The sequence below is a fragment of the Gymnoscopelus braueri genome (genome assembly GCF_963280865.1).
Source record: "Gymnoscopelus braueri genome assembly, chromosome: 12".
Taxonomy (NCBI): Eukaryota; Metazoa; Chordata; class Actinopteri; order Myctophiformes; family Myctophidae; genus Gymnoscopelus; species Gymnoscopelus braueri.
This window is the reverse complement of record NC_137614.1, coordinates 31,607,902-31,633,033: the sequence shown is the minus strand read 5'-3', so window position 1 is coordinate 31,633,033 and position 25,132 is coordinate 31,607,902. Positions and strand designations below refer to the sequence as shown.

At 40.6% G+C, this 25,132-nt stretch overlaps 1 protein-coding gene across 3 annotated transcripts; it reads left to right on the top strand.

Moving 5' to 3' along the window:
* The first annotated feature begins 863 nt into the window (after positions 1–863).
* On the top strand, positions 864–24,941 carry slc38a5b (solute carrier family 38 member 5b). 3 transcript variants are annotated; one of them, XM_080445396.1, is made up of 17 exons: positions 864–959; positions 1,055–1,242; positions 6,064–6,254; positions 6,614–6,683; positions 7,535–7,650; positions 9,637–9,710; positions 10,489–10,581; positions 13,899–13,980; positions 15,366–15,448; positions 17,677–17,735; positions 17,958–18,074; positions 18,368–18,447; positions 18,625–18,725; positions 19,250–19,374; positions 20,321–20,465; positions 21,962–22,065; positions 22,968–24,941. In XM_080445396.1, the coding sequence occupies exons 3-17, from the start codon at positions 6,193–6,195 to the stop codon at positions 23,070–23,072; spliced, it is 1,416 nt and encodes a 471-aa protein (XP_080301522.1). In that variant the 5' UTR covers positions 864–959; positions 1,055–1,242; positions 6,064–6,192; the 3' UTR covers positions 23,073–24,941. The 3 variants fall into 3 exon arrangements, with proteins under 3 accessions (XP_080301522.1, XP_080301523.1, XP_080301521.1); XM_080445397.1 differs by having other exon boundaries at positions 935–1,242; XM_080445395.1 differs by lacking the exons at positions 864–959; positions 1,055–1,242 and adding an exon at positions 3,371–3,515.
* Positions 24,942–25,132: the final 191 nt, after the last annotated feature.

Here is a 25,132-nt window from a genome sequence, read left to right as displayed (position 1 = left end):
ATATCTTAAAGTCTGAATGATGTGTTATCTTTTTATTCTGAATGTATTCAGTTCATGACCATTTGTGGCAAATTGTGGTGAACTCAATGCAAGGTTTCTCAAATATTAGGCGCTTTGTGCAAACAGGCTTTGGCCAAGGTACACAAGGTTAATTACATCATATACTTTTTCATCCATTGCCTTTCATGGTCATGGAACCAAATGCTAAAATCTACAAATCTCTCTCATGTTCTCATATTCTATGTATGTGTGTGTACAGTATACGCACTGTACAAATTGTATACACCACCAGACCAGACGTCTACTGTATGTGTGTGCGTGTGTGTGTGTGTGTGTGTGTGTGTGTGTGTGTGTGTGTGTCTCTCCGTGCGCGCGCGTGTGTGTGTGTGTGTGTGTCCGTCCGTGCGTGCGTGTCCGTGCATGCGTGCATATATGTGCATGTGCAAGTGCTACAGTATATACTGTACTTTGCTCCTTTTTTTACCTAGTCCCACTACAGATACTACTTATGGTTCCTGTATGTTCACCATAGTAAAATATGTGCCATCTGTTGCTTCAACTGCTAAATCAGCTGCAGTGGTTTGACTGCTGGGGATCAGGTTCATGTATTTACCACACGTGCTGCCATACGTGCTTCACGTGGGGGCCTGTTGCAAGTCATACCAGCACACCAGACTGTTATGTAACCTAAGGTTGATCACCTCACCATAATTCATTTCCACTGCTACTGCGACTGTACGTGTGTGTGTGTGTGTGTGTGTGTGTGTGTGCGTGCGTGTGTGCGTGCGTGTGTGTGTGTGTGTGTGTGTGTGTGTGTGTGTGCGTGCGTGCGTGCGTGTGTGCGTGCGTGCGTGCGTGTGTGTTGGGGGCGGTGGGGGCGGGGGGTGCTAGAGAAGAAAGACTGAACATGGAAACAATTCAACAGGCCCAATGCGCCTAAAAAGGCCAATAAGGTCCCAGTAAGTCCCCAGCGTCGCAATCCATCAGCAGAACATTGTGAGAAAGCCACTAAGGGTCCTACTTTCTTTGCTTTTTTCTTATTCTGTTTTGACAGAGTGAGGAGTGACTCTACATGTGACATCATGAGAAACTTGAGACCATCATTTGGAGCAGCCCTCCCTCTTCAGTGCCTTCTCCCCACATGTGCTCCCCTCTAGTTCTGGACCTAAAGCAACACCTCAACATTATTATAGGATTTGCAAGGCCTTTGTTTTTGGAGGACAAGAGTGCCTGCCGTTGAAGGTAGGTGAATCCATTGCTTCGTTGTGGCTGGAGATACAATATTGCGCTGCCACGTGGTTTTCCAACAGGAGGACGTCATGTCAGGAGGGGAAAAATACAGAGACTAGTTCTGTTTTTGGCACCATCTGAGCTCTATCAGTCAATACCCGCTCAGAAAATCCAACCTTCTTCTTAGAAATTGAATTTGGTTAGTGGTCTGTTCTAGTTTCAGAGCTGTATAACACATCTGTTCCTCGTGGAATCTTGTTTTATTCACTGTAGATTTAGTTGCAATCTTTTTCTGCCTTGTTTTGGGGAATTTGGAAGACTAATTTGAGTTGTTGTTTAATGGTTAGGTGGTCATGTGATAATGATAACTCCCATCATTATTTATATGGTCAAGGAGAGACCATTTAAAGTAGATACAATATTTCAAAGTTCTACATAATGTAAACTGGGTTATATGTTGTAACGTATTCCCTAGAAATAAATCTTCTGTGATTTCTCATTTGAAAGCTTCCCTAAACAAATGCAATGTGTCACTAAGAAAACTATGGAACAAAAACTCAAAGAAAGCAAAAAATGACGGTTGAAAATGGCATGCTTATCTCAAGTTCTTGTTGTAGGTCTGCACAGATGCCACAGTAATCTTCCACATGATAACACTGAAAATCACTCAATCAATTTCATTACGTTGAAGTGACAGCATTACATAAGTTGTAACTCTATATGTCCTATGCTTGTAAAATGGGTCAGGGGGGTTTTCCAGAAAAGGGCCTCTTTTTCCCTGTTTTTCCTTCCAGAAACACACTATAGTGTAAGTGTTCCTTCTTCCTCTACTCAGCCACTGGGTAGAGGAATTCAGCTCACTTGTATATATGAATTCAACTGGTGTCAGTACAGATTAATAATTTTATAAATTAGTAGACTAGGCACCTTTTATTACTTCAGACATATTTGAGAAGAGTTGAAGTGGTCATTTCAGGTTGTTAGATGGCAATCTGTTTTGAATGCAACTTAGACTGCGACTAATGGAGTGGTACTTTCCACTTTGAGTTGTTGTGGGCCGGAGAATAGCAGCGCGTTTAACTTGCCATTCAAACAATGGATTTTACACCAGGGCTTCCTTCTGCACTGGTGGCGGATTTCCTAGCTGGCCATATTGGGTTGCAGCCCACAGTGTCTGGAAGAGCACTCAGCACAGTGCAGGGATATCATGAAGTGTGGCTTGACGTGTACACTGTTGCCCTGATGTGTGACTGTCTAATAAGTTACATTCAGCGGTTCACTCCCCATGCAGGCTCTTACTGCAAGTTTAGGCTTGTTCCCAGATACCTATGGATAACAGAGGCCCTGTTATAAATGTGAACATTACAACCACACACCACATGCATGCACGCACGCGTGCTCTATGCGCACGCATGCACACACACACACACACACACACACACACACCCCCACACACACACACACACACACACACACACACACACACACACACACACACACACACACACACACACACACACACACACACACACACCACCACCACCACCGCACAAGCATACCAGATCAACTTCTATATGTAAATAAGCTCACTGGAGTAACAGATGGTTGAGGTTCATTAAGGCAAATATACTCTAAGTTGTCAATAACAAAGGAAAATTTCAAGAAAATATTTCTAGGATTGCGTTGTTTTATGGGTAATCTCCACCCATACTGTATGTCTCTGCGATTAGGTAACAACAAATGGCAAGAATCATTTGAGAAATACGGTTTCAGCCAAATCTGTTGCAAATGCTTAGTGATGTGACCTCTGTGTATTTGGAATACAGGTTTCAGTGGTAGTAAACACTTACACAGCCATTTAGCAAAGACAAAACCATATGAGAGAGAGAAAGGAATGTTCCCAAATAGGTGGGGCAAGCAAATGAGAGACCTATTATTGACTGCAAAGACCAGTCGGAACTGTTGAGAGTCTGTAAAGTCAGTCATGTCCCAGAGAAAGTGTCAACAGATTATAGGAATTTAAATAGTTAAATTGCCTCATAAATGGAAAAACTCCCTCTTTCCCCCACAGACCCTCCCTCCCTTCCCCGTTTGCTTATGTTCACTCACTTGTCTCTCTTTGCCAGAGCGTTCCTGCTCCGTGTGCTATGACCAGCCAATAATACAGTAATTGACCAATGATAATATCTAATTAATTGTGAGATAGTATAGAGTAGTGCTTGGATGATGGTGATCTGAGAACAAAAACATCTACCAAAGACTTGCCAAGTGTTTTTCCAGGAACGGTAAGTTTCTCAAAAGGACGTGATGTACCTCCATCACATAGGCAGGTTTTAATGTGCAGAATTAGGTCTTCATAGAATGTGAATCATTAATGATCAGGTTTATACAGGTTTACGCTCCTCTGAAAGTACAATTGAACTGAAATATACCGTAAACCTGAACCTTTACACGGCAAACACGTAAGGGTCAGTTTTTACTCTTGCGGAGTTAAATTAACACTGAGGATTGTACTGTGTAGTGGGTATGTTAGGATTGACTTGTGTGCACTGCACAGTAGATATTTCACAGTAAACATTGAATGTTTTGTTTTGTTATATTTTCCCACGATTGCTTTCCAGCATGATTTTCTCAAATGGTCCTGGCCGTTTCCCAAAAAGTTTAAAATAACTTGAAGCTTTCCAAAGGCTTGTCTTTTATCCAAAAGTGGAACCAAAGAGTTGTTAAATTCCACACTGGGAAAAAAAGCAAATCCACAAATTTGACTCTCTTAAAGTGATTGACAGCAGTATTGACTCAAGCACAAGAAGCATGTGACAGCTAAATGTGAAGTTTGGGAAGGTAACGTTTTTCAAACTAAGTTCTATTGCATCTGTCAACTTGGTGTTAAATCTACATGAAGTTCTTAGAAAAGGAAGCCAAAATCACTGAGTTGCAGAAATGTTTATAGTAGGTACTTGCAAAATATCTAAATGTATCTGTTTTATATTCCACAAACTGAGTATTGAATATTCAGTGAAACTCATCAATAATTAGGGTGCCAGATAGGGATATGAACACCCATAATATGTTGTGATCTTTGATGACCCGAGTCACATGAAACAACCAAATTAAATTGAGCCTTTTCCTTGATGCAATGGACTTTGTATGTTTAATTTGTCACTTTTCTTTTTGGGAGACATTTCCACTTCATTGAACAGAAGCAGGAGAGAAGGTTGAGAGAAATTAGGTGACATGCAACAAAGTCATTATATTGGGTCTTTGTCAGGCAGTACAATTATTGGTGATCCTGATCTGTCGTTTTCTATTGAAAATGTTTCAAAGTGGTTTGTGAAGAACCTAAACCGACATATAGTATAAACTCTCTGTATAAGATGCATGCAACAGTGATAATATTTACATCCTTGTCTGCATGATTGCGTGACAGAAAACTTTACATAAGCATTTAGTTTAAAGTCAGACCAAAGGTGGGGCAGCAAATGACGAATTTGCTGTCCAGTGACGTCCATGTAATGGTAGCTGTACAAAACGTTTGAGGAGACAGTTCAATGCTGTTTGTCTTGAGAGGTCAGCCGTAGTGCCAGCCAACTCTTATCAAGCCTATACTGTTGTCACTGTGCGCTACAAGGCTGAGAGAGCCAACAACTGCTGGGAGTTGCATGCAGCTGGTGAGCCTTGGCTATGCTCCAAGTTGTGAGCTGTAGAGCCACGTATCCGATCCCAGGGGTTGGAGAAAAATATTCTGGCCCACCAGTACAAAAATAATTCCAACATCTCACATCACTGGCATTCTAAAACCACTGAGCGCGAGTGTCACTGGGTTCAGCTTTCAATGATTGAAAGTGTTGTGGTTGTAGGCCTACAGTGTAAAAGATAAATACTGTAGGCTATATATGCTTCCTTTATGCACACTAATGTTTAAGATTATTGGACATATAACCTCAGTCCATGCCGTTTTTCATCACTGTAAGTAACTAATTAGTATTAGTGATCATAAGATAATTCAAAAGTAAGTATTCTTAGTGACTGACAAATAGTGGGCCATTTAGGTGTTGCTAAACCACTGCGTGTTGAATAACACAGCATGGGTAATGGGTATGTAAGTGAACAATATGTTTATGTCAAACATTTTGTGAATAACACAGCATGGGTAATGGGTATCACAGCATGGGTAATGGGTATGTAAGTGAACAATATGTTTATGTCAAACTTTTTGCTTAGACAAACAATTTGATGTTATTTTATATTACTTTCGTGTCTCTGCTTCTCTGCCTCTAGCCTGGTGAGCTCTAAAATGACAATATTCTTTGTTTTAATGGTCATTCATTTGGTTGTGAGAGGGAGGTAGGAGCTCACCTTTTCTTGGCCTTTCTGTTATGCTTAACAGAAATGCTATAGACAAGTCCTGTGTGTGTGTGTGTGTGTGTGTGTGTGTGTGTGTGTGTGTGTGTGTGTGTGTGTGTGTGTGTGTGTGTGTGTGTGTGTGTGTGTGTGTGTGTGTGTGTGTGTGTGTGTGTGTGTGTGTGTGTGTGTGTGTGTGTGTGCGCTCTCTCGCGCACGCGCGTGTGCGTGTCTGTGTCTGTGTCTGTGTCTGTGTCTGTGTCTGTGTGTATGTGTGTGTGTGTGTGTGTGTGTGTGTGTGTGTGTGTGTGTGTGTGTGTGTGTGTGTGTGTGTGTGTGTGTGTGTGTGTGTGTGTGTGTGTGTGTGTGTGTGTGTAACCCCATAGCAACACAGCCCAACATAAACAACCCTAAAATTCATTTCACTCACAACATGCCATTTTCATTCACCTCAGACTCTTTCTCTTAATCCCTTGTGTTTCTTCTTTTCAGATTTGATTCCCTACATAAAATTTGAAACTTTTAAGATTTCCTTCAATCCGTGAAGAGAGGAGCACAGTAACTTCCCACGCCTGTTTATCACCTCAATAACACGTCTTTGTCAAGCTGTCAAGCTGAAGTATGGAACTGCAGAAGCTCTCCAATGGGAACCACCACCACGACTTTGCCCCTTTGGAAGAAGGGTAAGTTGTAAAGACATTTACATCCAAATAAGCACAATTAATTCCACAATTTAGTGCTATGAGTGTATTCAGAATATTCTATTTATTGATTGATTTGGTCTTACCTGCTTTTCTTGTCTCACACTCTAATAATTAATATATAATAATCTGATAATAATTAGATTTTATTTTGATGAAAAGAACAGCTTTATAGAAAAATATTTCTTTGAAGAACTTATCAGATAAATACTGTTACGACTGTTGCCATCTTTCTTAAGACATTTTTATATATTATATATTTTAATGTTACGTTGCATTCAGTTTGCTTAGTCAGATATTATAACCATTGAACTGCACTGCTTCTGCCATTCCTCTCACAGTGTAGCACCAGAAGAAGAAACATTCTTACCGCACAAGAGTGATGGAACGAAAAAAGCACAGTTCACAGATGTGAGCATGAACCTGACATTCATTATTATCTTATTATTACTTATGCACAAATCTGACAGGCGATAACTGTATATGATGGCCTTGGGACAAGCTAATTTTGCTTTACTTAATGTCCTCAGGTTTGGGTAATAATGCTGCTGTAATAATGCTGTTAATCATTTACCATTAGCTACACTGAGGTTGGGCTTTGGCTGTTAAAAAAGCTACTCTACGTGTGTGTATCCCATGGGTTACATGGGTTTGGACAGAAAATGTCAGGGTTTTCGTCAAGCAGCCGCAAAGTTTCAGGCCCTGCTTATCATCGAAGTGAAGACGCACAACTTCACACCATATTAAAGTATAGCATGGGAAACCAAAATGACTTTAATTGACACACAAACAATTCGGGACTATATAGTGGCTGTATGCCAATGAGGACAAAGTGCATCATTGACAGACCAACCAAAACATCATCTATTCACAGTTTTGGCATACTGTATAAACATAGAGCATTTTTCTATTAAAGGCTTTATTTTTAGCTCTGGTATTTGTTACATTTTTCCAAAGTCTATTTCAAGTCTGCTTGAAACAGTTGGTTTTCATACCGTACTGAAATGAATGAAATCCAGTGGCCTCCTCAAAAAAATCAAACAGTCGGCAGTAATGTCAATATTCCATGAGCCATAGTCACTGGGCTAAACATACCAAACTGCCGGTATGGCCCTTTAAGTATTATATGACTTTCAACAAAATAATATCAGGCAAATATTGCCTTGATTTGTGAATGTGTTACTCAGCCACGCACTACTGTACATGTTTCTGAGGCTTTTTTAAAAAGGTGACATTCCTGTTTTTTTTTGTGTTTGTGTCAGTTTGAAGGTAAAACCTCCTTCGGGATGTCTGCCTTTAACCTCAGCAACGCCATCATGGGCAGTGGAATCCTGGGGTTGTCATACGCCATGTCAAACACGGGCATCGTCTTTTTCCTGTGAGTACCACTGTGCACACACACACACACGTGTAGAGTCTGACAGATTTTGGTCCTAAACCACCGATTACCGATATTTTGACAGATGTTTTGTATCAACAACAAAAAAAGTTTTCTAATACATTTTAAAAACTTTCATTTGATTAAAGCTTACATTTCAGAACATTAAACTTATATGCAAACAAAACACAAATACATTTTTATAGAACCACTTAAGCCCTATTCAAAAATCTTAAAAAATTGCAGATCTAACGCATTGCAACTCATCGTGAGCTTGTAGATCAGAAGATTTTGAAAACAGAAATGATATGTCAAAAATAGGGACGCCAGGTTAAAAGTGGTTCAAAATCGGGACACATCGGCTGCATAATTGCCGGTAGTGCTGTTTGTCAAAAAAGTCAAATAATAGCCTATATATCGGCCAAGCCGATATATCGGTCTGGCTCAACACGTGTGCACCTACGTTTACAGAGAGACGAGCAAACATAGGAGACAGACTGCAAGATAAACATGCTCTGTACCTCAGCACAGGACAACTGACAAACGAGTGCATTCACATTCGTCAAGTTAAAAATTACACACAACTTGGTCGCAGACGTTTTTGGAGGGTTTGTTTGTTTGGTATCTGTGGTCAAAATATTGCAGGTCATGTTTGTTTTTAACCCCTAGTTATGATTTCGTATATCAGGGGCCTACATCGCAGTCATGCCAAGCTGAATTGTATTTTATTCCTAACAGGAATATACATTTAGTACATTTTCATACAAAAACCCATACAAATAAACAATTATGAATTAAATCGAATTTGTGAACCAGGAACCACCATCCTAACAAAAAATCTAACTCTCATCTAATTTTCTGTCCCCAACCTTGCCCTTTATTTAATCCTCAGGTATCTCAGTGTGGGGGAAAACCACACCGAGATACATAGTTTCAAAAGATAATTTTAAAAAAAACACTCGATTGCTTTTACTGTACATTCTGCCTGACAGCTCATCCAGAACTTCACAAGGGGATGTGTTTCATACATTTGCCTCTTCTTGACAGAGGCCATGACCTGATCCACTTCTGTAGTAGTTAAGCTTGAAGTTCTTTCTGGAATTGAAGCACAAGCCTCCTCAAATGGCAACTGATAATGATAATGTCTCTAATTCCCCTGTCCTCATATAAAACAAATACCAACAGTTGTGGTCTAAGCTTCTCCAAAATAAAATACAATGAAATAATATGGGGGGGGGGGGGGGAGAAAGAAAGGATGCATGGTCAGGGACCACATACAATACCTTCACGGACCACCAGTGGTCCACGGACCACCAGCTGAAAACCCCCTGATTTAAAACAAAACTGCATGAAGCAAAATTTGTTTTGGCACACACCAGGGTCTAGGAGTTACAGTTCATGTACACAGCAGCGGGTGGGAGAGATGTCTAGTGGTGGGAATCTCAATGGTGGGAATCCTAGACACATGGGTTTCTTCCAAAAACGGATTTCAAGCTGTAAATACAGAGCAAAGTGTCTGGACGCTAAAGAGGCCTTGTGTGTGTTTAAATCCACTGCTGGCGTGCTGGCGCATGGTGTAGCCACCAGTTTCACTTAACACATTAGAAGGTTAAGCTTGTCAAATATAATATGTCAGTTGCTGTTAATAAACACGGTGGTACAGGTTTGTTTTATGAATTACAACACCAGTCATGATGCCTGCAATGTGAACATTAGCAAACCTGCTTTTGTGATTTCTGCAATCCACATTAATAATATTCACATAAAAAGATTATAATAGAATGATAGAATGCAATAGAGAGCCAAACACACCATTTGATTTAAACTCCAGTCGAGGTTTTATCTTTGGCTGCAGGCATAGAAGAATAAAAAGAAACCTCAGGAATGAGGAATAGCAAATGAAAGTGACTTAATTGAGGGTTGTGTCAAAAACTATTTTAAAAATAATTTTCAGTGAAAGTGTGTGCGTTGCTTTGTGTTCCACAGGATTCTGTTGACATGTATTGCCCTCCTGTCAAGCTACTCTATTCACCTACTCCTACGCAGTGCTGGAGTTGTGGGTAAGGCTTTTGCAAAATCTCAAAGGTGAAAAGGTTCACCTTTGTTCACCATACACATACACAGCAAAATGTGTTCATTTAAAATATGGCAAAAGTTCATTTTACATTGAGTTAATTTAACCACTTTAAACCTTGCGTCCCCTATTTTGGGCATGTCATTATAGAGTAGAATTCTTAAACTTAAGATATATGTATCGTGCTTGATTTTGGATTGGCTATTTTTACACATACACCGTATATAAGGGTAGGGTTTAGAGGAGAACGTCACCCATTTTCAACCAATGGGTGAATGAAATGCACATTGTAAAGCGCCTTGGATGAAGGTGCTATAAAAATGCACCATTTACCATTTATCTTCATGTGCTTGATCCCCACTAATGCTCATTGTAAGATGGCACCAATTCAGTCTACTCACCCTGCATCTCATTGGTGGGCTATGGACAGTTCAGAAACATGCATACCAAGCATCATCATCATCATCATCATCATCATCATCATCATCATCGATGATAATAGAAACTACAGCCTTTCTCTTCCTGGAAAGCATGCTACCGATGATGTAATTGGTAGGCAGGTTTCTGAACTGTCCACAGACCTCAGACACAGAGTGAGTAGACAGAAGTCGTGCCATCTTATAATGACGACCAGTTAAATGAAGATAAATTGAAAATGGGTGGAGTGGTTCTTTAAGTGGTTATAACTCCAGATCTTACCGTGTAGATATGCATAAGTCCAGTGCCATTGAGCTAACGTTCTGCTTTCTTACTGTTGTGCACAGGTATCCGAGCCTATGAGCAGTTGGGGCTTCGTGCTTTTGGACACCCAGGAAAAATAGTTGCTGCTGTCGTTATTACTCTTCATAACATCGGTGGTAGGTTCCTTGTTCTTAATTATCTTATCTCTGCCGTCGGGCAGAAACAAGCTAACTCTAAACTGTTCATTTTTCAGGAAATGAAAAAACAAAACAAAAAGAGGAGTTAGGAGGTTTTGTTCATCATTGATACGAACAGCTTGAATGGACCTCCAAGCTCACAATGAGGTTGGAAGTCAAAAGGGGGTGGAGCCTGGAGTCAGCAAAACCAGCTAACTCCACCTCCCTTTGGTGGACTTTGCTGCTGGTTTAGCAGAACGTTTGAGGATCCAATGGAGTTAGCTGGTTTTGTCAGAAGCACTTTTTAATGCTTTTCATTGGTTCATATTTTTTTTTTATCAACACACAGACGTAAAGGGTGTTCAATAGCACTGATTTATGGAAAGAAATGCATCAATCATGATTTGATTGACAAGCTACATGACCATTATAGCATTCATTCCCCGCCCCCGCTCTTGATTGACAAGCTACCCAACCAGTATTGGTCTGGTTGCATTCTGCAGGATATGGCGCGATATAGAAAGATGCCGGATTTGAAATTCCTGAACAATCGGCTTCATTTACGGTCCGTAGAAACCAATGGCGTAGCTTTGTCCATTCTTTTTTACAGTCTATGGTTTCTGCCCGACAGCAACGATATATAAGATCACTCATACTACAGCTACACTCCTGCAAGGCCATTTGAAATGCCTTATTTTATTACTAGTCAGTACAATAGTTACGAAGGTGGATGCACAACTGTTTTAAACAAGACAGGATCTAATTACGGTGTGGCGTTTATGTGGATCTCGGACTTCATGTGGCCAATGACGTTAGTCAGTGATCTATGACAGTATCTGTTACTATGATTGCAAATGTGGGTAAGGTTTCGGCCCAATCTGACTCACATGCGTGTCCATTATTATAAACTGAAAGTAAAAGGTAGGGTAAGTGATTTTCTTTGGTTAAAATAAGTGTTAAATAGCTCTATATTCTGATAGTACTCATTGCTATAGAGTGTTTGTTCAGTAAAAGGAGTCTCCTTGTCTCTCCAGCTCTTTATAAAACATGAAAATGCATTTTTGTTTCAGTTTCAGTTTCATTTCCAATTTTATCCAATCAGGATAGAGAACTCAATCAGGATATAGATTAAACAAGTGAAAAAGGCTAAATTGGAACTGGAACACTATAAAAATGAAGCTTAAAAATGGGTACTTTCTCCTAATTGGCTGAGAGTTTGACACCTACCGGAAAATGTATTTTCTGTTTGGAGAGACGGGGAGACTCCTGTTACTGAACAAACACTCTATAGCAATGATTACTATCAGAATATAGTGCTTTAACCTTTTAAAAAAATACTTTTTGTTTTAACCCAAAAATATCACTTACCCTACCTTTAAATACAAAATACATAAAGAATATGTATACATACAGCACACACACAAAATGCTTGGAGGTACATCCTTGGCCTACTGGCAGCGTGCACACGAAATTGGGTTCTGATTGGTTGAGTGTTTTGCCAGATTAGACCCAGATAAACAAAGAAACACACAGATCCTCTTCTAGAGAGCTCTGCCTCCCATAGAGCCACCCTGTAAAAAAATATATGAAATGCTAATTCTCATCACACTGATGATTCAGGATGATTCTTAGTTTAAGAGTTTTATCCCTGCTGCTATTTAATGTGATTTTATACCTGCTGCTCTGTATAAAGTTAATTCTGATTCTGATTCTTGAGCTAGGTTCAGAGATAGGGATACCAAACGTGCGTTATTTGATAATGAGTTATCAGTTATATTAGTACTATATAGTGCAGTGAAAGAGACTAAAGATTGAAATGTTTTGCTTGATTTAAATGTAGGTGAAAGTTCAGTCACTTTCAGACAAGACAAGTCTGTGATCACTCATTCAATCTACGTGGTCACATGGCACTGGTGAGAAGAGTGTCTGAGTGTCTGAGTGTCTGAGGTTCAAGTCGGAGGTTCAAGTCAGGCTAATGGCAAAGAGCTAAACAAAACATGTCTGCCAACAGCCAGTGTTTCAGAAGAATGGACTGTAATTTCCTTTTGGTACAAGTTAGCAATTAGTGTGCAAGACATACTGAGACCTATACATTTCCCTGTTGAACTCAGGGAGGAACAAATTATATGTTTTCGTTAAACTCTATGAGATGATGATTTACTGCCGGTTTGAAAATTGGTTGTTTACACTAATTTAGCCAATAATGTCCTCCATACTGCCTCTTTATTTGCACTGTGCTTCACACTGTTCACAATTACACTTGTTAATACTTGGAAACTATCCAGTTTAACCAGTCTTGTCGCTGTTGACCGCTGTGTTGCTCAACTGGAGCTGTTGGGTATTAGATACATTTACCAACACACACTTATGTAAATATCAGCCCATGTACTATTCTACTCTACAAATATGTAGAAATGTTAGAAGAAAGAGGGCTTGAGTGAAACAGAGCGAAGATGCAATTTTAGTTGATCACTTAAACCCTCTGTTCTTAGTGAAACGGACCTGACTTGGAACTGTACTGTCTGCTTTTGTTCCCTTCAACACAGAATATCTTGCGGTCTGAGCTTGTAGATCGGCTATTTCTACCGAATGTTCCCCCCAGAATAGGGGGCTTTGGGGTTCAAGTGGTTAATTAAGGTGCCCATCGTTCATGAACCCTACATTTAGCCTTTGTGACTTTAACATAAATGCTCACACACTGGAAGGCTGTACAGTATAATCCTGAATGTTAATTTAACTCAAGAGAGTTTAACTGTAACCAAATGGACCCATGGTTGCATTTGTACAATGTCTGAGTTAAATTAACACTCTGGATTTTACAGTGTGAGCCTGCTGGCTTGAAGTGGTCCACTCAGCAGTTCAGAGACCAGAAGCATCAGAAAGGTCCAGGAGTCTAGTGTTTGACCGTGACCCACTTTGTGCTGAGTTGCTGAGTCACTTTGGCTGCCTCTAACTTTTAGGATATTCCCTCAATTAATGTGCATTTACAACTGAGCCATCCTAGAGATAGACAGAGATACAGTATATTCTTTCAATGTAAACTTGGCAGTAAGCCACTGGAGATGTTTGGATGGTGGTCATTGCATTGTAAGAATTTAGACGACAAACTAAAATTGTGTTATGAACTGACTTAATAATTATGGTACCATGAACAAAAATGATATATTCATTTAACCATCCATATTCTGTCCTTGAGAATGCACTTGTTGAATGTAATAGTATGTGAAGAAATGACACAAAATTAACACTGTTACAAAGTTCACTGGATTGTTATACTTTATTTTTCCTGAACTGAGATATGTTTCTCTCCTTCGCAGCTATGTCCAGTTACCTCTTCATTGTGAAATATGAGTTACCATTGGTCATCCAAGCCTTTCTTGGCCAGACATCAAGTTCGACGTAAGTACTGGTGGCTGGCTTCTGGTGGCCACACACACGGCCTACAACACAGACAGAGAGACTGCATGCGCACGCATGTCCATATTCACGGGATAAAAGCCCACATAATGTGAAATGTTTTTGTGAATGTGAAGCAGCCAGAACAAAGATGTTACACGTGTTTCCTCATGAATACGAGAGCTTCTCTTACTACAAAGAAAGAGCAACATCTGAGCAACATTTCAGTCCCCGCCAGTGGGGAGGGATTGTGTTCCAAGCTAGGAATTATCAAAAATAGGCTGAGGACATTGATGCATGAAAACAGACTGAACTACCTGAAGCTTAATTTATATCTACTGTGCTTGCTAAAAATAACTGATCAATCCATCGCATTGATAGCTTGTAGATCAGTTATTTTCAGCAAGCGATGCTGTCATTCAAGGCTTAACTGTCCATTGATTATGACCTGTAACATTGCCCTCCATGATCATTAAACCAATAATAGTTGTTTAAATATTAATCTTCCCTATCCTGGAAGATACTTGATCATGCTGTGAACCAGTGGCGTAAAGTAACTAAGTACATTTACTCAAGTTTACTTTACTGGAGTATTTCCTATTTTCAGTACTTTTACTTCTACTTCACTACATCTCACAGGCAAACATTGTACTTTTTACTCCACTACAAATATTTGAAAACTTTAGTTACTAGTTACTTTGTAGATTTAGATTATTATTACAAAACATATATTAACCACTTCAGTCCTTTAAACTTTGGCTATTTGAAAATAGCTCACAACGTGACGCGAATTTGATTACCGGACCTTTACTTTTAACAGAGTGTTTCTACTGCAGTATTGATACTTTTACTCAAGAACAACATTTTTGTACTTTTCCCACCACTGGCAATAACATAATTTCTGCCAACCAATGCTGCTACAACAATCAGTTGCATTTGTAGACTCTTTATGTAGCTCTTTGTCCTCCATTGCTCAAACGATGCTGCTATTACAGGACGACAGCTTTATGCTCCAAAATTACAACACCTCATCTAAAAATAAATGATCCAACACATAGTAGAGATTTTTATGAACACAATCCTTCCATGACATACACAGTCAGCTTACCCGCTTTCAGGCAGAAACCTTGTGTACAGTATGTCCAACACTGTGACCTCACTTTTACTTTAAAATATTCTATAAGCTCACATTGCAAACTAACTATAGCCTTAGAATAGCACAATAATGTGAAGAATACTAGCATTATTCATTCTAACATTCTAACTGTGTGTGTGTGTGTGTGTGTGTGTGTGTGTGTGTGTGTGTGTGTGTGTGTGTGTGTGTGTGTGTGTGCGTGTGCGTGTGTGTGTGCGTGTGTGTGTTTCATTGTCTGGTGTCCTGTGCATAGGGAATGGTTCATGAATGGAAATTACCTCATCGTCATTGTCAGCGTGTGCATCATCCTCCCCCTAGCGCTGATGAAACACCTGGGTATGTCAATGTCCTCTGTTCCACTTTGAGTCACCACTAGTCTTATTATTGATCATTTTCTGCACTCTTTGGGCCATATCTTACACCCGGCACTAAATTGGCTCATCTTTGTGACCTTTGTGCCGTGTTGGTCTTAAAATGAGGTGGTCTGGCACATTGTTGGCAGATTGCTATCTAGGTACAGAGAGGAAAGTCAAGAGGCGATTGTGCAATAGGCCAGCCCATGAGCTGGTCTTAAATCTAGTGCAGTGACAACACAGATATTTCCATTCTATTTAGAGAGCGCATTATTCCAATTATAGCCTATGCATGCCTACATAGGCAGGTTCACAATGCATGCACACTCCTTGCAATCAAAACAAATTCAAAACGATTTCAAAACAACAATGTTAAACAATGTAGATGACATTGCAGAGAGACTCAGCATTGTGGTTGAAAAGATTGTGAATAATCTGGGCCATATTATGCATAATATGCATCGGCCGAGTGCCTGTTGCCACCAGCTAATTTGCCGTGCTGGTAGGTAGCCTACCAAAAGCGCCTTGCTTTGCTCCCAGAAAACATGCTGTTTAACAAAAAAAAATTGAGCTGGACACACCTCCAATGCATTCACATGCACCCTGTGCCATACATCATCTAAATAGGGCCCTTTGAAATCGCCCACTCCTGAACTAAAGCTGGGTGAGTGATCTTTGTTGCACTTTAAGCTTCAAGTTGCGCTTAAAGTATGCCTGCAGTTCTGCACTTTGAAATGCTAAGTTTTAATTATACTGAAATTAAAACTTAATTGACAAAAACGGTTTATAAATTAGAACATCTATTTATTACACTGTACATAATGATCATCTCAAGATATTACAAATCAGTTGTACAGCAAACGGACTGGACAGGATAAGGGCCCGTACACACTGCAGGAGATTGGGTCCGAGATTGCTGTCGCCGACATTTTTTGGCGCTCGCCGACAAAACCTCCCGATCTGACGCAGATCGGCCTTTGATCTGCGAGATAATGCTCGCTGTGTGTGAAAGGCACCGCGAGACGATATGGCCGCGATTATCCGCTCTGCGACGGCTTTCCGACCGTTTTCAGATAACTACCATGTTAGATATTCAGCTCTGTCTGGGACAGGACATCAGACAATATCATACACTATGAACGGGGCTGCGACCACCTTGCGAGGAGATGCACGCTACAGCCAATGAGAGCACATTACAGCCACCGGCACCGTGGCTAGGGGGGGCGTCGCTGGATCTGACCACAACAAACAGTCCCTACCGCAATATTACCGTCCAGTCCTGTACATTATAAAACAAAATGAGAGAGTGAGCGAGCCTGGTGGGCTGTTTATTTTAAAGGAATTGTACAGAGAGAGAGAGAGAGAGAGAGAGAGAGACAGAGACAGAGACAGAGACAGAGAGCGACCTATGTGTGTGTGTGTGTGTGTGTGTGTGTGTGTGTGTGTCTGTCTTTGAGTGCAGCAGCATGCGTGTGACACAGCGTTGCCAGATGTTGCGAGAGAAATAAGCAACCATGTCTATGAAAACAAGCCCAAGAAACGGCCACTTGAGCACTTTAAACCTATTTACAAATACATTGGATATTTTAAAATAGCCGATCTACAAGCTCACAACGCTTCGCAGCTATTTTCAAAGAAAAATCTTGTGGAATATTTTCAAAATCCACACAAATCTTGTATGGGGGTATAAAGACGCTTATAATAAGTGGACATGGCAACCCTGTCACTGACTGCTTCAGCGCAATTGACGTGCGAGAGAGAGAGAGAGAGAGAGAAAGAGCGAGAGAGGGGGGAGAGGGAGAGGGAGAGAGGCATATCACGGGATACGTCGATTAAAATGAATTGGAATAAACTCAAATGTATGTATTGGGTCTGACTCTGGAGATAGCATCCTAGTGAACTATCTTACAGTGTGTCAGCCCTTGTCGGGGATCAATCCTGTTGTGAAGACCACAACGATATTATGACAGCCGATTTCAAGAAATAAACTCCTGCAGTGTGTAATGCTTAACGATCAGATAACCCCCCGAGCACTTTAAGGTCCTGCAATGTGTACCTGCCTTAAATATATGAATATAAAACCATTTGCTGCAGAATAATCATGACATCAAAATGTGATGATTCATTGGTCCTTATTCAGTCCTTTTATATGTAGGCTACACATCTCTTAGGTGAGTTATGGTCTGAGGACTGTCTATTTGCAATCTGCAGGGTACCTGGGCTACACCAGTGGCTTCTCCCTCATGTGCATGGTCTTCTTCCTATCTTCGGTGAGTCCGTATGGTTTCTGCTCACCTGTTCTTTGGGTTAAATTAATGACAAGGCATGAGCAACAATATAGTGAAACCACATACAGTATCTGCAAAAAGTTCACCAGAGTTAACTCACACCTGTCATCTTCTTGTAACTTGACCTGATGGCTCTAACGTCTCTTTTTTCACTCTCTCCACACGTTTCCCACTTTATCTCCATTCTTCTGTTACCCACCAAAGGTCATCTACAAGAGGTTCAAGATCACTTGTCCCCTTGAGTACTTTGCCAACTTCTCCATTAACAGCACCGTCCCGGATGACATGTGCGAGGCCAAATTGTTCACCATCAACCAAGAGGTGACATCCCGACTTAAGAACCACAGCCACAAAATGATCATGTAAAGTCTGAATTGTTCATTTAGGGTCACGTCAGGCTAGTGTGCACTGTGTCTCACCACAAATGGTCAGGAGCTATTTACAGTAGGGCCTCCGGTCATTTAATATGCTAAAGACATAGCTTCATGCATCGTGTTACACAGGAGCAAACCACTTCACCATACTGAAGAGGGTTCTGTGTTCCCTCAAAGCATTACTTGAACCCGTGCACGTGCACCAGTGGCTAAATTTAGTTCCCTTCTACTTGGTTGCAGACGGCGTACACCATCCCCATCTTGGCGTTCGCATTTGTGTGTCACCCGGAAGTGCTTCCCATCTACACTGAACTGCGCAAGTAAATGGCAGACTAATGTAATACTGTTGGCAAAGGAGATGGAATAGTTCTATCTCTTTTGAACTGATTTGCAGTTTAAATGTCCTTTTGTTCACTGTGAATCTAGCATTGTTCACTACATATCACTGTTAAATCAACACCAAATAACACTGTTTACTTTTTCCCCCTCAACTAAAGTCCGACCAAGAGGAGGATGCAGGCAATTGGCAACGTCTCCATTCTCGCCATGTTCATCATGTACCTCCTCACTGGCATCTTTGGCTACCTGACCTTCTATGGTAACAGCATGCCATTAATAAACATCAACTTTAAAATATAAAAGTATTTGACGTTACATGAAATTATGTTACAGCATAATAGTGTGCGTGTGTTTGTTTGATTGATTGATCCATATCTTTATTGATCATGAAAGAAACGATATGTCACATGTAATACATCTGACCCACCATAATCAAAAGGGAAAAAAGCTTACAGTTTGTTTCCATTGCGGTTCTTAGAATGAGGTGTGGATGATGTAATGTAGTATGTGGTGCTGGTGAGTGCATGAATGCATGGGGGGGGGGGGGGGTCAGGGGGATACATAGAATACACCATCTACAATATCGATACAAAAATCATTAAAAAAAATACATAGATCTTCAAAAAAAAAATCACTAAAACAAACAGCAGAATATTTGAATGTATTTTTTCCTAAACATGTTTTGAACCTGCAAGGCACCAAGTCGGTGGGACTCCCTCTGGTGGCTTGACTGTGAACATCACTGACCTTGGCGTGTGCGTGTGCGTGTGCGTGTGTGTGCAGGATACACCGAAGCAGAGCTCCTGCACACCTACAGTAAAGTGGACCCCCTGGACACTCTGATTCTGTGTGTGCGTTTGGCTGTACTGGTGGCGGTCACCCTGACTGTGCCTGTTGTCCTGTTTCCTGTAAGAATCTTCTCTGCACGGTTCACCTTAAAGCAGCACTCCACAACTTTGTGTTAGTGAATTAAATGTTATTTCGACCAATCTGCATGGTAGAGTATTTTAATTTTGGGACACCGAGAAGTTTTTTTTTAAAACCTGAAGAATCTTTATGTTTTTGAAACAAAACAAGCCACACATCACCAAATATGTCCCAAAGGATCTGCTGGAATTTAGCAAGTTAAAAATCCCTTTATTTCTTCTTTGTCCTCCTTTTTTTCTCTCAAATTATTCATTATGCCAATTCCCTGATTCCACACACACCGGTATAGCCTTGTCACTGCTGACCCCTACTGGTCGGTCTTCAGACCAATTGGTTGTGGGGATAGTATTGAAACCATTTCTCCTCCAATACAAATGGAATTGCCTGCCACTTTCTTTTACCTGCCAGTGAGGAGCTTTGCCCGGGAGGATGTACTGTAGCACATGCGGCCCTATTCCTCATAGTTCAGGGCCTCTGTTGACCCCACCCAGCTTCCCTCCTACCAACCTGGCCAGTTGTGTTTGTTTGACCTGACCATGCATGATGCACTGCAGAGGATTCAAGCCCCTAGTCTCCACAGTGGTGGGCAGGAACTTTACCCCTGCACCACCAGAGCTCCCCTAAAAAAAATATATATAAACAGGACCTATTTTGGTGTGCGAATTTTCTTTTCTTCAACTTCACTATTTTTTATCCAGCACCCTTCCAATTTGGTTTTGAGATGTGCATGTCTTTAAAAAGAAAATCTTATCTATTCTATATATTTGAGACTTTGTAGCTCTGTGTACTTAACTTTGGTTGATAATTAATTTCCTTATTCCTGGCTGTTATAATGACCCGATCCTCTCAAAATAATTGTATTGATGTCCCATACCAGCATTGATATCAGCATGTCCCTAAAGCTACATGTATGTCCATTTATCCCAGATTCGACGTGCACTCCTCCAACTCCTGTTCCCAGAGAAGCCCTTCCACTGGGTCCGTCACATTGCCATTGCCGTGTGTCTGCTGTTCGCTGTCAACGTGCTTGTCATCCTCGTTCCCAACATTCGTGACATCTTTGGCATCATTGGTGAGAAACCCCATGCTATAAGGTTGCACAGCAAAAGGAAATGATAAGATACAACTTACTTTAGCCTAACCACTTAAGACCTATATAATATAGGTCTTATAGGTATAGCAGCATATTATGTGACTCAAAACAATACTATTTGGCCTTCTGCTAAAAACGCATGACAGATTGGTCATATTGTATGGTTGCAAGGATATCATTTGTTGAGGAAGGGCTGTTTTGGGGGGTTAAAGAGCCATACCTGTGGTTTGGTATATTTAGCCCAGTGTCTACAACTCATGGTATAATTGACCAGGCTTGGATTTGCTGGGGGTGGGGGGATCCATTCCTCTGCTTTTTAATTCATTAATGTACATGCATTTCCTTTTGGGAAATGAAGACTGTGTGATTTGTTTGACATTTATGTTTGATAATATAACAATTTAACAATTTAATAAAAAATGTATGTTAAAAAAGTTATGAAAGCAATTTCGTTGCCGCTGTCGCAAAATTGTTTACTCAGGGTAGGAAAATGTCGGTTCTCTACTGCTCTATATGTAACGTGTCTTGAGACTGTTGTTATTTCTGTGATTTGGCACTTTAATCAAATTGAATTAACCATGTTAATCCTACCGTCCCTATTTTGTGCAGATTTTCTAACATTTTCAAATTATTTTCAAAATTCGAAAATAGCAGATCTACAGTACCTTACAGACATACAGACCTTGCAGATCTGGCTTAAGTGGTTAAGAAAATGTCAACCGCTCTGTTTGTTTTACAAATTGAACCCTGTACTTTACATTGTTGACGACCATTTCCCAAAGCGCTGCAAATTGAACCCTGTACTTGACATTGTTGACTATTTTCCAAAGCCACTGTGGGTTTGTTTGATGTTTGATGAGGAGGGAGAAGCCACTGGATTCCATTCATTTCCGTTTTTCTTTGTTGTTTTTTCTCCAAAGTTAGTTACATTATCATTTCATTTTAATGCATTTTTAAGTGCGGACTGAGCTCAATAGCTTAGCTGAAAAAAGTCCCCGGTCCCACGTCCATGACTTATTAATCACTAGCCTGGGATCAGTACGATTTTCGGGTTTCTGATCCGGTCGGAGCGGAAATAACTTTACGTCATCAGGCGGCTTCCTCAATGAGATAGAAAGACAATCAAACACAGGTTAACGTTTTTTTTAACCAATCAAGCTTGTACAGGGTCATGTGAGGGGACTGGCCAGGGGCGTGGCTATCTCTCAGTCCTGCCATCTTACCCAGTGGCCCCTGATTGGTGCATGGATTCCAAGCCACTGTGGACAAATCATGTTGCATCTGCTCCTCTATATTAGTCATAAGTCAGTCACCCTACTATCGGGAGGTTGAGACTGATAATTACTTCGGAGTTAATGTAAACAAACTGGTAAATGGTCTTTGTTTATGTGCGATGAGGTATAGATGCTGTGAATAGACCCATGTCGCATGATAGCAGTATGGCCCTTTAACATCTGACTCCTCTGTGTGTTCAGGTGCCACCACTGCTCCTAGTCTGATCTTCATCCTCCCAAGTCTCTTCTACATCCGCATTGTTCCTGTTGAACAGGAGCCTATGAGCTCAAGACCAAAGATCCAGGTAAGATAAATCTGTCCCTGATACTATACTCTACTGTATATCAGTGGTTCCCACTGGGTTTCACTCAAGATCAATATTTTGCCCTCTCTGTGAAGTCATCAGTAGAAAATGACACAAGTCTAATAGCGGCGTGGCCCCCTTGTGGACTTCATGAGACCTATGACAATGACATTTTGATTCCATATTTGGACATGGTTTCAGCCCGATCTGACCTCCATTGACTTCCACTATAACATTTTAATTTGAAATATTTCAGAAAATAAACATACATCATTGGTCTACAGGCAGCTAGAAATATTCCACTGAGCGGTTTGTGAGATTAGCCCCGGACAGACTAATTCACACACAGACCCCTCTTCTAGATGGCTTTGATCCTACAGAGCCACTCTGTGATAACCACGTGTTACCATATCAGATGAGACAACACCATTCTAATACATCTATATTATAATTGGCTTATGTGTGGACGGAGGGTGGGTGGACGTCACATCCGGATTTGATTGGCTAAGCTTTGTGTGACGTAGTGCTTGGTACTAGATTTTCAGGCCGAAGGCCACGTAGCAGCCTGAACATCGAGTATACACTCTATATATGCATGGAGTGTGTGTGTGTGTGTGTGTGTGTGCGTGTGTGCGTGTGTGCCTGTGTGCCTGTGTGCGTGTGTGTGCGTGTGTGTGTGTGTCTGTGTCTGTGTCTGTGTGTCTGTCTTGCGCATAACGGGCACCATCCAACCAATCGACTTCAAATTTGAGTGTGTGTATTGCAGAGGACCCGAGGGTGTGTTGTGCAAAGTGTGAATTAGGTTGGACCAGCAATTGTCCAGAACAGATAATCTAAAAGAAATCTCTGTATCTGTCTGTCTAATAATCTTGTTTGACAGCTCTTCTTCTCTGGATTTATAGGCTGCCGTTTTCTGTGCTCTGGGCTTCGTCTTCATGTCTATGAGCCTGACCTTCATCGGGATTGACTGGATGAGCGGGGAGAAACGAAGTATGGGCGGCCATTAAACCGTGTCAATTGACAGTTGGGGTCCCAAAGCTGAATAGAAAGACCACACAGCTGTGGCCCTCCTTGGCCCCACGCCCCGCCACATACCCCCCCCTTGGAATGGGGAGCAAGATCCAACTTACGTTGAAAGGCTAGATCCACAATGTCTAGGGGCTTTGCTAAGAGCGTTTCCCCCTCCAAATCAGGTCAAAAGGACATGCTACCCTTCCATGGAGGCAGGCCAGAAGTCTAGGAGGAATCCAGTGATGTCCATCCGACCAGGATGACACACTTCACACAGATTACTCACAGTTTGTACCGTAATTATACCTGAGGAGTCAAGGGACATGCTGTCCATGGAAGGCCCAGAACCACTAAAATGACTGCCAATAAATTAATGGAGGTTGAATGAGGGTTATGAGGTATACAGCAAAATCAAAGGAGCAGAGTGGGCAATTGTTCCGATGCAAAGAAATTGGATCGTTCACATTTCAAATCTCTATCTAAAAACAAATTTGCTCGATGGTGATGATCTTAATTTGCTTGGGTGAATTTGTTTCTATAAATGCTTTCTAAACAACAGTATTCACAAATTCACTATATTTTATATTCCTGCTGCCCAGAGAGTTGTATTTGGTTTACGTAATTAACATTTGTGAAAATTAAGCAGTCTCTTATCATTGGCACTTGAGCACCAAAACAAAGCATGAATGAGATGGATTTTCCTTCTCACTCATTTAATCGTGTTTTATTTATATTCTATCATATTGCTTGACGCAAGCCAATAATCTTGTTTTACTGGCTGTAATGGAGTAGTACATCTGTTTCGGAAAGCAGCTAAATTAAACATGCTTTGCTTCGTTTAGCATTATATCCGTTTTTTGTTTTTTTTGTCTTTTAATGCCAAACTGACAAATAGCCATTTCTCTTAGCGATTGCTAGGGTGGATTTGACAAACTGGAAAAATGAGGCTGCCTAAAGCCAAAGCATTGCAATAAGTGTATACAACTGTGAACCAACATTACATTTTGTGTTATGTAATTCATTCATGTGTTCCTTTTTGACATCACCTGTTGATGTTTTGTAATATAGATCAAAATAAATGGTTTCATAGCTTTTTAAATACATGCAATTGCCATGTACAAACCTACATCATGTCTATTTAATCAGTACCTGTTATACGGGTGGAGGTAATGTAAGAACTAGCATACGGTAACGGTATACAGTATTGAAAGCATAAGACATGTCAGGGGCCATGTATCGTTTTGAATTAAAGGGATATTTCACTTTCAAACATGTTTGGGGTCAACATCTACTCGAACTTTTGTGAGCACCCCAAACGTTTTTCATTTATTTTATTTTATTATTTTATTTAATTGAAACATTTTCATTCTCCAAAACAATTATAAAAAATACATCAAAAGATTAATTGAAAAAACACGGCCTCCTCACACATTAGAAGGCCAATATCAATCACTAGAACCAAAGACCGTCCTTGGTGTTTTCAATGAATCTAACATGGTTAAAATGGAGTTTGAAGTTACAATGGGTTTGTATAAGAAGGGGGTGTGTCTGATAAAATGAATAACAAATATCTAAATACTGAATCAAGCAACTTAAAAACTCTCTGGGGTGCTCTCAAAAGCTCTTAAAATAACCCCAACATGTTTGAAAGTGAAATATCCCTTAATAGTCCATATTAGTTGGGCTGAAGTCTCTTGAACAGAACTATGCATCAGGGGAACATAATAATGAAGGGGTGATACCCACTCCAATTATATGTTGCTAAGAACTATATGTATGTGTATTTGGCAAGATGCCATTGTTATGTCATTGTCATTGCCAAGATGTTCCATTTTCAATAAAGAAATGGTTGCCAGTATTTCAAAGATGATTATTCATTCTCTTTTGTGTTCATTTCCAATATCTTAACATGTTGATGATGGAATTCAGCCATTGGTCACACACTTTGGTCCCAAACAATGTATCTCGAAAGGTGCACCTTCATGCTCCCCAGAGGAAGAACCCTACTGCTTTCGGACACCCTATGGCGTTTCCTCTGCCTCCCTTTGGCCCAAAT

What these genes read in the sequence shown, in the direction of transcription:
- slc38a5b (XM_080445396.1), top strand. Translation starts at nt 6,193, where the DNA reads ATGGAACTGCAGAAGCTCTCCAATGGGAACCACCACCACGACTTTGCC. An exon ending in ATCTACACTGAACTGCGCAA is followed by an intron (nt 18,448 to 18,624) that starts GTAAATGGCAGA and finishes CCTCAACTAAAG; the next exon opens with TCCGACCAAGAGGAGGATGC. An exon ending in TGGCTACCTGACCTTCTATG is followed by an intron (nt 18,726 to 19,249) that starts GTAACAGCATGC and finishes GTGTGTGTGCAG; the next exon opens with GATACACCGAAGCAGAGCTC.